We start from the raw sequence: 14,007 nt of genomic DNA, 5'->3' as shown, positions 1-14,007 counted from the left end.
TACATAGTTCAAACAACTAGCCATCACCTACATCAGGGCTCTTCAACCCAGTTCCTGGAGAGCTTACCGTCCTGTAGGTTCACGGCAACTGTAATCACACGCACCGGATTCTAATAATAAGCTGGTTGATAATCTGAATCAGGTTAATTAACTGGGGTTGGAGTGAAAACCTATGAGAGTGGCTCTCCGTGAACAGGTTTGGAGAGCCATGGCCTACAGTGACGTGAAAAAATATTTGCCCCCTTTCTGATTTTCTCTATTTTTGCTATTGAATGTTATCAGATCTTCAACTAAAACATAGATAGTGAACCTGTGCTTACAAATAATTAAAGTACACATACATTTTGGTTAACAATGTGATGCAACACCCAATTCCCCTGTGTAAAAAAGTAATTGCACACTTACACTCAATAACTGGTTTTGCCACCTTGAACTGCAATGACTGCAATCAAATGCTTCCTGTAGTTGTTAAGTGTCTCACGTACCTGTGGGGGAATTTTGGCCAATTCTTGCATGCAGAACTGCTTTAACTCAACATTTGTGGCTCCATGAACTGCTCGTTTCAAGTCCTGCCACAATGTAATTTAAATTGGGATTAGGTCTGGACTTTGACTAGGCCATTCAAAAATGTACAATTTGTTGCTTTTTAGCCATTTTCATGTAGAATTGATTGTGTGTTTTGGATCATTTTCTTGCCGTTTGACCCAGCTGAGCTTCAGCTCAGACGGATGGCCTGACATTCTCCTGTAGAATTCTCTGATACAGAGCAGAATTCATGGTTCCTTCTATTAAGGCAAGTCATCCAGGTCATGAGGCAGCAAAGCATCCCCAAACCATCACCATGCTTGACTGTTGGTAGGAGTTTTACTGTGCAATGCAGAGTTTCGTTTTCACCAGACATAAATGGGACCCATCTCATCCAAAAAGTTCTCAATTTTGCCAAAAAGCACCTGAAGAATGAATGTTCTACGGACAGATAAGTAAAACTTTTTGGACGACATGGGTCCCATTATGCCTGGCGAAAACCAAAGATTGGTTTAAAGTTCTTACTGTGGAATGCAATGGTCAAGCATGTTTGTTATTTAACCCTTATCTTACCAGTTAAGTTGACTGAAAACAATCTCATTTACAGCAATGACCTGGGGAATAGTTACGGGGGGGTGAATGAGCCAATTGTAAGCTGGGCATGATTAGGTTACAGTGATGGTATTTGGTATTTTATTAGGATCCCCCATTAGCTGTTGCAAAAGCAGCAGCAACTCTTCCTGGGGTCCACACAAAACATGATGCAGAGGAACATTACACAGAACTACATACTTTTTTAAAAATGCACACGTATCCCACATATCAATGCACAAACTATCTTGGTCAAATAGGGGAGAGGCGTTGTGCCGCGGGTTGTTGCTTTTTCTGGGTTTTAAAACCAGGTTTGATGTTTATTGAGCAATACGAGATGGATGTTCCGTGCAATAAGGGCTCTATATAATTGTACGTTTTCTTGAATTTGTTCTGTATTTGGGCACTATGAAAAGACCCCATGTGGCGTATGTGTGTGCACGCGTCAGAGCTGTGTGTAAATTGACTAGGCAAACAATCTGGGATTTTCAACACGTTTCTTATAAAAAAGTAGTGATTCAGTCAGTCTCTCCTCAACTCGTAGCCAAGAGAGACTGGCATACATAGTATTTATACATCAGCCCTCTGATTACAATGAAGAGCAAGACGTGCCACTCTGTTCTGGGCCAGCTACAGATTAACTAGGTCTGTCCTTGCAGCACAGGACCACACAACTGGACAATAATCAAGATTAGACAAAACTAGAGCCTACATAACTTGCTTTTTGGAGTGTGGTGTCAAAAAAGCAGAGCATCTCTTTATTACGGCTCGACCTCCCCACATATTTGCAACCATTGAATCTATGTTTTGACCATGACAGTTTACAATCTAATGTAACGCCAAGTAATTTAGTCTCCTCAACCTGTTCAACAGCCACACCATTTATTACCAGATTCAGCTGAGGTATAGCACTTAAGGAATAATTTTAACCAAATATAATGCTCTTAGCTTTAGAGATGTTCAGGACCAGTTTATTACTGGCCACCCATTCCAAAACAGACTGCATCTCTTTGTTAATCTCTTGAAGCTGGGGGGCACTATTTTTATGTTTGGAAAAACAACGTTCCCAAAGTAAACAGCCTATTCCTCAGGACCAGATGCTAGAATATGCATATAATTGACAGATTAGGATAGAAAACACTAAAGTTTCCAAAACTGTCAAAATATTGTCTGCGAGTATAACAGAACTGATATTTCAGGCGAGGCCCTGAGGAAAATCAAACCAGGAAGTGGCTTCTATTTTGAAAACTCCATGTTCCATAGCCTGCCTTTGATCCATTTAAAGGGATATAAACTAGATTCCTTTTCCTATCGCTTCCTCAAGGTGTCAGTCTTTAGACATAGTTTCAGGCTTTTTATTTTGAAAAATGAGCGAGAAAGACAACATGTCATTGTATGGCCGGATGCCGGCGTTTTGCTTGGTGCAACAGTTTGGGCAGCTGTTGCCTTTCCCTCTCCTACTGCAAAAGACAGCTGCGGTTGCTATATTATCGATTATATATTTTAAAAACAACCTGAGGATTGATTATAAAAACGTTTGACATGTTTCTGTGGACATTACGGATACTATTTGGAATTTGTCTGCATTGTCGTGACCGCTCTTTCCTGTGGATTTCTGAACATAACGTGCCAAATAAACAGGTATCTTGGATATAAAAATTATCTTTATGGAACAAAAGGAACATTTATTGTGTAACTGGAGGTCTCGTGAGTGAAAACATCCGAAGATCAAAGGTAAACGATTAATTTGATTGCTTTTCTGATTCGTGACCAAGCTACTTGATGCTAGGTGTACATAATGTTTCGTCGAGCGATCGATAAACTTACAAACGCTTGGATTGCTTTCGTTGTAAAGCACATTTTCAAAATCTGACATGACAGGTGGATTAACAAAAGGCGAAGCTGTGTTTTGCTATATTGCACTTGTGATTTCACGAATATAAATATTTTAGGTAATCTTATTTGTATGTGGCGCTATGCAATTCAGCGGTTGTTGATGACAATCATCCCACGAAAGGGATGGGTAGCGTCAAGTTAAGGGTTTCAGTGACTTCATTAGCTGTGGTTGCTGATGCGTATATGGTTGGATCATCAGCATACATGGACACACACATCTTTGTTTAATGCCAGTGGCAGGTCATTGATAAAAATAGAATAGAGGGCCTAGAGAGTTGCCCTGCGGTACACCACTTTTGACAGAGACGCTTCCATTAAAGAAAACCCTTTGAGTTCTATTAGATAGATATCTCTGAATCCACAATATGACAGAGGTTGAAAAGCCATAGCACTTAAGTTTTTCAACAGGTTATGGTCAATAACATCAAAGGATACACTGAAATCTAATAATACAGCTCCCACACTCTTCTTATCAATTTCTTCCAACTAATCAGTGGCAGTGCAGTACATGTTGAGTGCCCTTCTCTATAAGCATGCTGAAAGTCTGTTGTTAATTTGTTTACAGAGAAATTGCATTTTATTTGGTCAAACAATTTTTTTCTGGCAGCAAGCTTATAGTTATAGGTCTGTTAGAACAAGTAAAGGCCGCTTCACCACTCTTGGATAGTGTAATTACTTTGGCTTCCCTCCAGGCCCGAGGAGAAAGACTTCCCTCTAGGCTCAGATTAAAAATATGACTGATCGCTGACTATAGCCACTTCTACCATCCTCAGTAACTTTCCATCTAAATTGTCAATTCCAGCAGGTTTGTCATCATTGACCATTAACAATCATTGTTCCACCTCTCCCAAACTAACTTTACAAAATCCAAACTTGCACTGCTTTTCTTTCATCATTTCTTTTTTTGCATGAATATAATTGCTCACTGTTTGATGTGGGCATTTCCTGCCTAAGTTTGTCCACTCCAATAATTGGCAACATCAAATGGTTGTGATGAAGAAGCCATCTGATTGGATGAAAGATGAGTTAGTGTCTTTCTGCCCATAATTTCATTTAAAAGTACTCCAAGGTTTTTCCAATCATTCTTTATATCATTGATCTTGACTTCATAAAAGTTTCTCCTCTTTGTTAAGTTCAGTCACAATTTCTCAATTTGCAGTAAGTAAGCAAGTCAGATCTACAGTCAGACTTATTAGCCTCTCCTTTTGCCCCATCCCTTTCAAACCGTTTTTTTCAATTCCTCAATCCATGGAGCCTTAACAGTTCTAACAGTCAGTTTCTTAACAGGTGCATGTTTATCAATAATTGGAAGTTGCAATATAATAAATTCATCAAGTGCAGCGTCTGGATGCTCCTCATTAATCACATCAGACCAACAAATATTTTTAACATCATACAAAAGATTTTGCTGTGATTCTTATGTGGATGATCTCTTATACACCATTTTTGGCCCAGCTGTTGGAACTTTGGCTTTCCTGGATATAGCCACAATATCACTGCATTCAATGGGCACGGATATAGCTTTAGAACAAAGTTCCACAGCATTAGTAAAAATGTGAACGATACATGTGGATGATCTTGTTCCTGTAGTGTTTGTAAACACCCTGGTAGGTTGATTAATAACCTGAACCAAACAGGCACTGGTTACAATAAGAAGCTTCCTCTTGAGCAGACAGCTTGATGAAAACCAGTCAATATTCAGGCCCCCAAGAAAGTAGACCTCCGTGTATGTGATATAAACAATCTAGCATTTCACACATAATATTTCGATTAGAGGTCAACCAATTAAAACCAGCATGGCAGATGAAGTAGGGCCGATTTCAAGTTATAACAATCGGAAATCGGCATTTTTTGGACGCCGATTATGGCAGATTACATTGCACTCCACAAGGAGACTTATGCGAGTGCATCAAGGGGCCAAGGTAAGTTGTTAGCTAGCATTAAACATATCTTATAAAAATAAAAACATTCTTAACATAATCACTAGTTAACTACACATGGTTGATGATATTACTAGTCTAACTAGCTTGTCCTGCGTTGCAAATAATCAATGCGGTGCCTGTTAATTTATCATCGAATCACAGCCTACTTTGCCAAACGGGTGATCATTTAACAAGCGCATTCGTGAAAAGAAGCACTGTCGTTGCACCAATGAACCTAACCATAAACATCAATGCCTTTCCTAAAATCAATACACAAGTATATATTTTCAAACCTGCATATTTAGTTAAGAAATTAATGTTAGCAGGGAATATTAACTAGTGAAATTGTGTCACTTCTCTTGCGTTCTGTGCAAGCAGAGTCAGGGTATATGCAGCCCTCTGGGCTGCCGGGCTCATTGCGAACTGTGTGAAGACTTTCCTTCTAACAAAGACCGTGATTAATTTGCCAGAATTGTACATAATTATGACATAACATTGAAGGTTGTGCAATGTAACAGCAATATTTAGACTTAGGGATGCCACCTGTTCGATACTAATACAGAACGGTTCCATATTTCAATGAAAGAATAAACATTTTACTTTCAAATTAAGTATTTAATATAGTCAAATCCAGAAACTAAGGCCCGTATTTCTGTGTGTTTAATATATTATAATAAAGTCTATGATTTGATATTTGATAGAGCAGTCTGACTGAGCGGTGGTCGGCAGCAGCAGGCTCATAAGCATTCATTCAAACAGCACTTTCCTGCATTTGCCAGCAGCTCTTCGCAATGCTTGAAGCACAGCGCTGTTTATGACTTCAAGCCTATCAACTCCCGAGATTAGGCTGGCAATACTATAGTGCCTATAAGAACATCCAATAGTCAAAGGTAATTAAATAAACGGTATAGAGAGAAATAGTCCTATAATTCCTACAAACTTCTTACCTGGGAATATTGAAGACTCATGTTAAAAAGGAACCATCAGCTTTCATATGTTCTCATGTTCTGAGCAAGGAACTTAAACATGAGCTTTTTTACATGGCACATATTGCACTTTTACTTCCTTCTCCAACACTCTTTGCATTATTTAAACCAAATTTAACATGTTTATTTGAGACTAAATTGATTTTTATTTATGTATTATATTAAGTTAAAAATATGTGTTCATTCAGTATTGTTGTAATTGTCATAACATAAAAAAAATGTTTAAATCGCCCGATTAATCGGTATCTGCTTTTCTTGGTCCTCCAATAAATCAGTATCAGTGTTGAAAAATCATAATCGGGCTACCTCTAATTTAGATACGGACTGTTAGCCCTTGGTGGCCTATAGCAACACCCCAAAAGAAAAGGCTTAAGATGTAGTTGCAAGTTCACTTTGCACAACACTTAAATAACACTTGACATCTTGACATAAGATATTCTCTAAGCATTACAGGGATACGGCTCTGAATATATACAGCAACTCTGAGGGCCAGACTTGGAATTTAGCCAGGACTCTTACAATAAGTGCCATGGGATCTTCAGTGACGAGAGTGTCAGGACACCCGTTTAACATCCCATCCGAAAGACTGCACCTTACACAGGGCAATGGGATGTTATTTTTTTTTAGACCAGAGGAAATGGTGCCTCCTATTGGCCCTCCAACACCACTTCCAGCGGCATCTGGGCTCCCAATCCAGGGACCGATCAGGACCAACCCTGCTTAGCTTCAGAAGCAAGCTCGCAGTGGGATGCAGGGTAGAAGCACAGCATGTGGTGTTAGTGTGATAGTTTGGGGATGCTTTTCTGCCTCAGGACCTAGACGACTTGCCTTAATAGAAGGAACCATGAATTCTGCTCTGCATCAGAATTCTACAGCAGAATGTCAGGCCATCCGTCTGTGAGCTGAAGCGCAGCTGGGTCACGCAGCAAGATAATGATCCAAAACACACAATCATGTCTACATGAAAGTGGCAAAAAAGCAACACATTTAAGTTTTGGAATAGTCTAGTCCAGTGGTTCTCAAACTTTTTATAGTCCCGTACCCCTTCAAACATTCAACCTCCAGCCATGTACCCTCTCTAGCATCAGGGGCAGGGCACTCTCAAATGTTGGTTTTTGCCATCATTGTAAGCATGCCACAAACTATACAATACATTTATTAAATATAAGAATGAGTCAGTTTGTCAAAACCCGGCTAGTGGGAAGTGACAAAGAGCTGTTATAGGACCAGGGCACAAATAATATCAATACTTTTGCACTTTATTTAACAATCTTACATAAAACCTTATTCATAAAAAATTGTGACTAACTCACCACAGGTTAATGTGAAGAGTGTGCTTGAAAGGTTGCACATAACTCTGCAATGTTGGATTGTATTGGAGAGAGTCAGTATTAAATCATTTTTCACAGTCTATGCCTGTATTTAGTTTAAGCTAGTGAGGGCCGAGAATCCACTCTCACAGAGGTACATGGTTGCAAAGGGCATCAGTGTTTTAACAGCACAATTTGCCAAGGCAAGAAACTGAGCGCAGCCCTATTCAGATTAAATTTACACAGAATCGCTTGTTGCAATTTCGATGAGTTTCTCTTGTTCAGATATGTAAGTGGACTGGAGGCAGGCCATGAAAGGGAAAATAATCCAGTTGAGTCGTCCGTTTCGGGAAAGTACCTGCATAACTAGGCACCCAGCTCACTCAGGTGCTCCGCTACATAATATTCAACATTTTCCATAAGCTGGAGTTCATTTGCACACAAAACTCATACAATGATTGAAAGACCTGTGTGTGGTCCTTGTTAATGCAGACAGAAGAGAGCTCCAACTTCTAAATCATAGCCTTAATTTTGTCCCGCACATTGAATATAGATGAGTAGTCCCCCTGTAATCCTAGATTCTGATCAATCAGGCCAGAAAAAAAACACAGATATGACGAGTTTCTAACACGATTGGCCTCATGCAAGCGGTCAGACAAGTGAAAATTACAGTCAGTAAATAAAACTAAGCTAGTCTCATTTCCAAAAAACGGGACCCTTGATAACCAGCGCACTTCTGTATGTTGTAAAAGTGTTACATGGTCACTGCCCATATCATTCCATAGTACAGAAAATACGAGAGTTCAGGAACCTTGCTTTAACAAAGTTACCCATTTTCACTGTAGTGTCCAAAACATATTTCAAGCTGTCAGGCATTCTCTTGGTAGCAAAAGCCTCTCGGTGGATGCTGCATTGTACCCAAGTGGCGTTGGGAGCAACTGCTTCGCCCGCGCATTACCACTCCAGTCATAGCTTTTGCGCCATCTGTACAGATACCAACACATCTTGACCACCAAAGTCCATTTGATGTCAGAGTTGTCCAGTACCTTAAAAATATCCTCTCCTGATATCATTTTCTGGAAACCAGGACGTCTGCCTTAATTGACCCCCCATAAATGTAACGGACAAATACCAGGAGCTGAGCCAGGCCCGTCACATCTGTTGACTCATCCAGCTGTAACGCATATAATTCACTGGCTTGTAAGCAAAGGAGTAATCGTTTCAAAACATCTCCTGCCATGTCACTGATGCGTCGTGAACCAGTGTTTGATGAAGGCATTGTCAGTATAGTTTTTTTGGGGCCTTTTCCCCCAGCATCGTCCCAGCCATATCCATGGCAGCAGGAAGAATTAAGTCCTCCACAATAGGATGGTGCTTGCCTGTCCTTGCCACTCAGTAGCTCACCATATAAGACGCTCCTAGCCTCTTCATATTAATGATATCTGTTGAAGTCTTACTACTCGAAAGTCATCTTTATTCTCACGCAAGTAAACTTGGCTTATTGTTCAAATTGCCATGTTTCATTTCTAAATGTCTGCACAAGAGTGAAGGTTTCCTGTGAGAGAGTAATGGTAAATGTGATTGGATTAGGAGACCTTACTTAACATTTGGTTATTTCGCTGAACACTTAATGGTTTAAGTCATTTTTGGCAGTGAAACGAGGCTACTCAGGTGAGAAAATCTCACCCAGTTGTATAGCCCCGTTGGAAAATATAAAATGTACTGTTTGGAAATGTGAAGAATTTATATATATTTTTTGGTGTGAAATCACTTCTATTTGGCATACCCCTGACGGCATTGCATATACCCCTGGGGGTACACATACCCCAGTTTGGGAATACCTGAAACAGTCAAAGTCCAGACCTAATCTCAATTGAGATGTGGCAGGACTTGAAACAAGCAGTTCATGCTTGAAAACCCACAAATGTCGCTGAGCTAAAGCAGTTCTGCATGGAAGAGTGTGACAAAACTCCTCCACAGTGACGTGAGAGACTGATCAACTACTACAGGAAGTGTTTGGTTGGAGTCATTGAAGCTAAAGGTGGCACAGCCAGTTATTGAGTGTAAGGGGCAATTACTTTTTCACACAGGGGCACTGGGTTTTCCATAACTTTGTTTATAAAATATGTAATTGTGTTATTTTATTTCTCACTCAGGTACCCTTTATCCAATGAGGTTTTGGTTGAAGATCTGATAACATTTGGTATCAAAAATATGCAAAAGTAGAGAAAATTATAAAAGGGGCAAATACTTTTTCACAGCACTGTTCACTAACAGTGACTAAAGGTGGCTGATTGAGCAAACAGTTTAAGTGTCGTTTGTCAGATTTAAGTGACTCAAAAATGGCAAAACTGTTTGTCTAATCTGAACTTAACTATACCTTTGGGAGCTGCCCTCTTCTTTTTGCCTCGTTTCTGCCTAACTGCCTTTCTTCTGGCTTGTCTGCCTTCCAATACCAGAAAACAACCTAACAGTGCTCCACATGTCAATGGACTAGTAACTCACTCTTAAAATGGCTGTCAATCAAACTGAGGTGAAAAAGAATAAGTTAAGACACCTGTATGAGAACACTTCAAACAGAACACACAAATATCAAAGCATATTTTTCATTATTCGATTCACTTACTTTGATTGGTGTCCTCATCATTCTCATGTTCAGAGTCTTCATTGTCCAGTCCCAGTTCCAGAATCTCTCGGCTCCTGTGGGGTAAACGAATAGAGTTAAATCACATTGAATATTGAATATTTGACATGCAGGTCATTTTCTCAAGTGAGTCAGTGGCTCCTTCTCAATTAGGCAATTCCTCACGTCCTTCTCAAAAAGCATTGCAGAAGAAGCCAAGGTCAGAGGTGAGAAATGGAGAAAAGACAGTAGAGAAAGAGTCAGTGTAAACATGTCCATCCATTCCAGGGGAGTCAGTACCTCTTGCGGTCCATCTGTGTTGTGTCCAGAGTTGTCTGCTGGTTCATGGCTTTGATCCAGTAGATGAGGGCCTGGAAGACGTAGGCCACGTGTTTGAGAGAACACACATCCAGCACAGGCAGAACGTCAGAGTGCTCGTCATTATGGGAACGCATCAGAGACAGGGCGTAGTTCAGGAAGTCTCCCCGTGCTGACATCATCCCCTGACGCACTGTCAGCAGAGTGGCAGCACGCCTGGGAGGAAGAAACACACGTCAACACAGATAGTGACTTGAAATATAATCCATAAACAATTAGAAACGAGTGGCGGCCTATAAAACACTGCTGATTGCAAATAAAGCATTTGATTCCCCTATTGTGGGTTACACTTATTTTACCCAGACCTGCGTCCCTCCAAGGTGCGGAGGCTGGCTTCCTCGCGGGCTGTCATGCGCTCCCTGCGGGCGGAGTGCTGCGAGGCGTGGAGGGGGTGGGATGGGTGTCCGGGGTCGCCTGCTGAGGACAGGGCCGAGCCGTAACGCAGCTGAGCCTCTGTAGAGTCCATGATGGACACCATCCAGTTCCACGTAGGGATCAGCTTGTCCTCAACAAAGTTCTGGTGGTTTAACACACAGATAAGCTTGTTTCAGTCAGAACGTCAATAACACTTGTGTAGTGTAAAAGTCCAAATGTGCATCTCATCAAAACAGTTGGATTCACTTTATTCAGAAAGGTGTCTGTATTGCTTCTTATCCCATAGGTACAACATAATAATTACCATATAAAATAATTATAGAACCACTTTGTTGACACCAACATGTTTCAATTTATTGAAAATAAGAATTTGTTCTTAACTGATTTGCCTAATTAAAATAAAAAAATTGGTAGGTAACATAATGCAAATTTGTATTTAAATTTTTTTACTAGGCAAGTCAGTTAAGAACAAATTCTTATTTACAATGACGGCCTAGGAACGGTGGGTTAACTGCCTTGTTCAGGGGCAGAACGACAGATTTTTACCTTGTTGCAAGATCGAATCCCCGAGCTGACCTTTGTTACTAGTCCAACGCACTAACCACTAGGCTACCTGCCGCCCCTCAATTTGATCTGTGTGTGGGTCTGTGTCACCTGCAGGTTGACAGCGTCCTGGTAGGTGAGTTTGACTGCAGCAGGGTACTGGGAATAGACCAGGTGGTTGTACTTGGGGATGAGGCTCATTAGGTCAGAGATCTGTCTGATGACGATGCTGTAGGCCCGGGCTAAGCTGGAGGCTGACGTCAGGTAGCTGGACGAGTTGGAGGCCTCCAGAGCTGCAGCCGCAGCGGCCGCGCTAGTGCTGATGGCACTGCTGCGCCGCAGGTTGGACGGGTCGATGTAGATCAGACCGGTGGAGCTCGCTGCTGGGCAGAGAGACATGAGCGTCAGCACAGACAGACCTCACCAACATAGTACCCAGCAGAACATGACAACAAAAAACATCCCACTGAGTCAGTCCAATAAGCTTGTGATAGAATGATAAACAAAGGACGTTTTAAATCATTGCAAGACTGTCCTAATGTAGTCCATCTTGGATGTGTCAATATGAAAGTGCTTGTGAGTACAGCCTAGATTGTGTGTGTAGTAGTATTAGTACTGACCAGCGGGGGTGGAGGAGCTGGAGGGGGCGCTGCCCGTGGCTCTCTGGCTGGGGGTGTTGCGTACAGCCCACTGCATGGAGCGTGGCGCCTGGGCAGCACTGTTGACGTGCGAGGCGGTGGTGGTCCTCTCCAAGGGCTCATCCAAAAGGAAGGTCTCCTGGTCCACGTCGTCGCTCTGGCTGCTGCTGCTGTCCGAGTCGCTCGAGTCGTTGGACTGAGAGTCGTCCTCTGAAAAGAAAGCAGGGACACTGCTGGCACCTTGGATGAGAGGGATGGGAAGAGGAACAGGAGGGATGGGGAAACAAAGGAGAGATCACTGAACGGCTGCTCACCTTGCCAGGTAGCGGGAGTGCAGGTTAGTGTTCCACACCACCACAAGACCAGATATCACCACTGCTAGCTAGCTACATTGAGAGGCTCAACTCAAACAACGCTGCTTCTTGTTGTTCAAATTAGGCTAAAGTACCAGTTACACCAGGGTGCAGTTTTTCGCCTATAGGACAGGAATAACCACATAGAAATAGAATTAAGTGAAGAGACTAATCATTGACTTTAATGGGGACTTGTTTTATTCATTCCGTTTCCAGCTATGCATTTAATCCAATCTGATAGGCTAGATCAAGCTGAACAACTGGGCCCAGGGCATTGGTTCCATCATAGGTTTTATTTCTATTGTTTGTCTTATTTCTGAGTGATCTTAGTGTCTGAGGGGAAGAGACACCATAATTATAAATATTTCCTGCAATTTCAAACAATTACAACCACAAACAAAGAATGAAAGGGAAAATGGAGATGGACACCAGGGAGGAACCCCACACCAGTTAGCAAGACTAAAGATAGTGATTAGTTTGTTATTCAGGGGGAAACACCAACAAGACAGACTTGGGAGTAAGACATTATTAGTTGATGAGAACCATGGTGATGTGTAAGGATGGAGGAGGGCAATACTGTGAGAACTCCTTAGGATAAGCTGTGTGCACCTCAAATGTCACTCTAGCCCTGCCATATTATGCATTGTAGTAAAAAACAGCCCATACCAACACTTTGAAAAGCCAGGGACATTCTACTTCCTGCAAATGAAATACATTGAGGATTGAGTAATGATACTCATGGAGTAATAAGCCCTAGTAGTAGACTAGTTTGTCCGCAGTCTTAAGCCATTTTGTCAACAGTGGTAAGAACAATGTGACCTAAAAAGGAACTTTTTTTTTTTGTATCAAAAGGGCCTCTTCCCTGTTACTGGCTAGTGTGAGGACCAATCAAGACTGGTGATAATGTGACAGAAATAGTTCGCCTGAACAGCAACTGAATATTAAAGAGGGTGGTGAGGCAGAAAGCAATTTCCATTTAGCAGTCTCTGGAACTCAGGTAGAATCGTTAAATGAGGTCATTTAGACAGGTGGCTGGCCAGTGGCCACATCACAGAAGAAAATTAATCAGGGATTTCAATTCAACTAAAATGACCAGGACTTAATCTAAAACGTGAAAACAAAAGAATGGTGTGAATTATTAATACCTGCTTCGGAGCCGGCAGTTGCTGCGGTGACAACACTCCTCCGACCACTGGCATTGTCCTGGTTGCTATGGTTACTCTCACTGTCACTCTCCGTCTCCGCAGCAGCCAGCAGATCCAACTCCATGTCACTTCCTAGAGAGGAAAGGACATCCCCCTCTTCAACCACCATCCTCATCATTATTAATCATTTGTAGAAAGATTGTAATATTCTACCACATTCGTGGTAGAAAAAAAAGATGGAGTCCAGTCTAGGTTCTCACCATCCTCATCATGTTCATCATGCTGTCCCTCTGCCTCAGCGTTCTCCTCTCCCTGTTCCTCTTGGTCTTCATGGTGATCCTCCTCCCCGGCAACACCCTCGACAACCTCTACCTGCCACAGACAAGAGGTAGACAGCTGGGAATCAGTACAGAGAAAGCACATGACAATCAAGTGTTGGGTTCAATTTCAATTCAATCAATTTCAGAAGTAAATTGAAATTCCAATTAAACTGACAGCAACCCTGATTACACCCAACACTTTTATCTTTGCTGCCCCCCCCAAGTAATATGTTCCTTTTCTAGTGAGACTCTTCACCTCTTCAACGTCAGCAGACACAATGTCATCCTGCTCCTCGTCTCGCCCTCTAACCGGCTGGGACTGGCTGCTGCGGCGAGGCTGGGGGTTCCTGATGATGTAGGACGATGCAGTCTGACTAGAACTGACACATACAGACAAACAAG

General features: G+C 41.8%; 1 protein-coding gene across 20 annotated transcripts in view; it reads right to left on the bottom strand.

Moving 5' to 3' along the window:
* The window catches only part of LOC123997908 (E3 ubiquitin-protein ligase UBR5), a 45,500-nt gene that overhangs the window by 12,178 nt on the left and 19,315 nt on the right, over positions 1–14,007 (bottom strand). For 12 of the 20 annotated variants that reach the window (XM_046302621.1, XM_046302622.1, XM_046302623.1 and 9 more), the window contains exons 33-41: positions 13,862–13,985; positions 13,546–13,657; positions 13,286–13,417; positions 11,770–12,027; positions 11,261–11,532; positions 10,531–10,748; positions 10,154–10,387; positions 9,857–9,930; positions 9,611–9,697 (exon numbers count right to left, since the gene is read on the bottom strand). In XM_046302621.1, the coding sequence (XP_046158577.1) occupies positions 9,611–9,697; positions 9,857–9,930; positions 10,154–10,387; positions 10,531–10,748; positions 11,261–11,532; positions 11,770–12,027; positions 13,286–13,417; positions 13,546–13,657; positions 13,862–13,985 (1,511 nt within the window). The remainder of the gene's footprint in view (positions 1–9,610; positions 9,698–9,856; positions 9,931–10,153; positions 10,388–10,530; positions 10,749–11,260; positions 11,533–11,769; positions 12,028–13,285; positions 13,418–13,545; positions 13,658–13,861; positions 13,986–14,007) is intronic. The other 8 variants (XM_046302619.1, XM_046302624.1, XM_046302627.1 and 5 more) reach the window with 4 other exon arrangements.

Source organism: Oncorhynchus gorbuscha, linkage group LG15 (assembly GCF_021184085.1).
Source record: "Oncorhynchus gorbuscha isolate QuinsamMale2020 ecotype Even-year linkage group LG15, OgorEven_v1.0, whole genome shotgun sequence".
NCBI classification, from domain to species: domain Eukaryota; kingdom Metazoa; phylum Chordata; class Actinopteri; order Salmoniformes; family Salmonidae; genus Oncorhynchus; species Oncorhynchus gorbuscha.
This window is presented reverse-complemented; position numbering and strand designations above follow the sequence as displayed.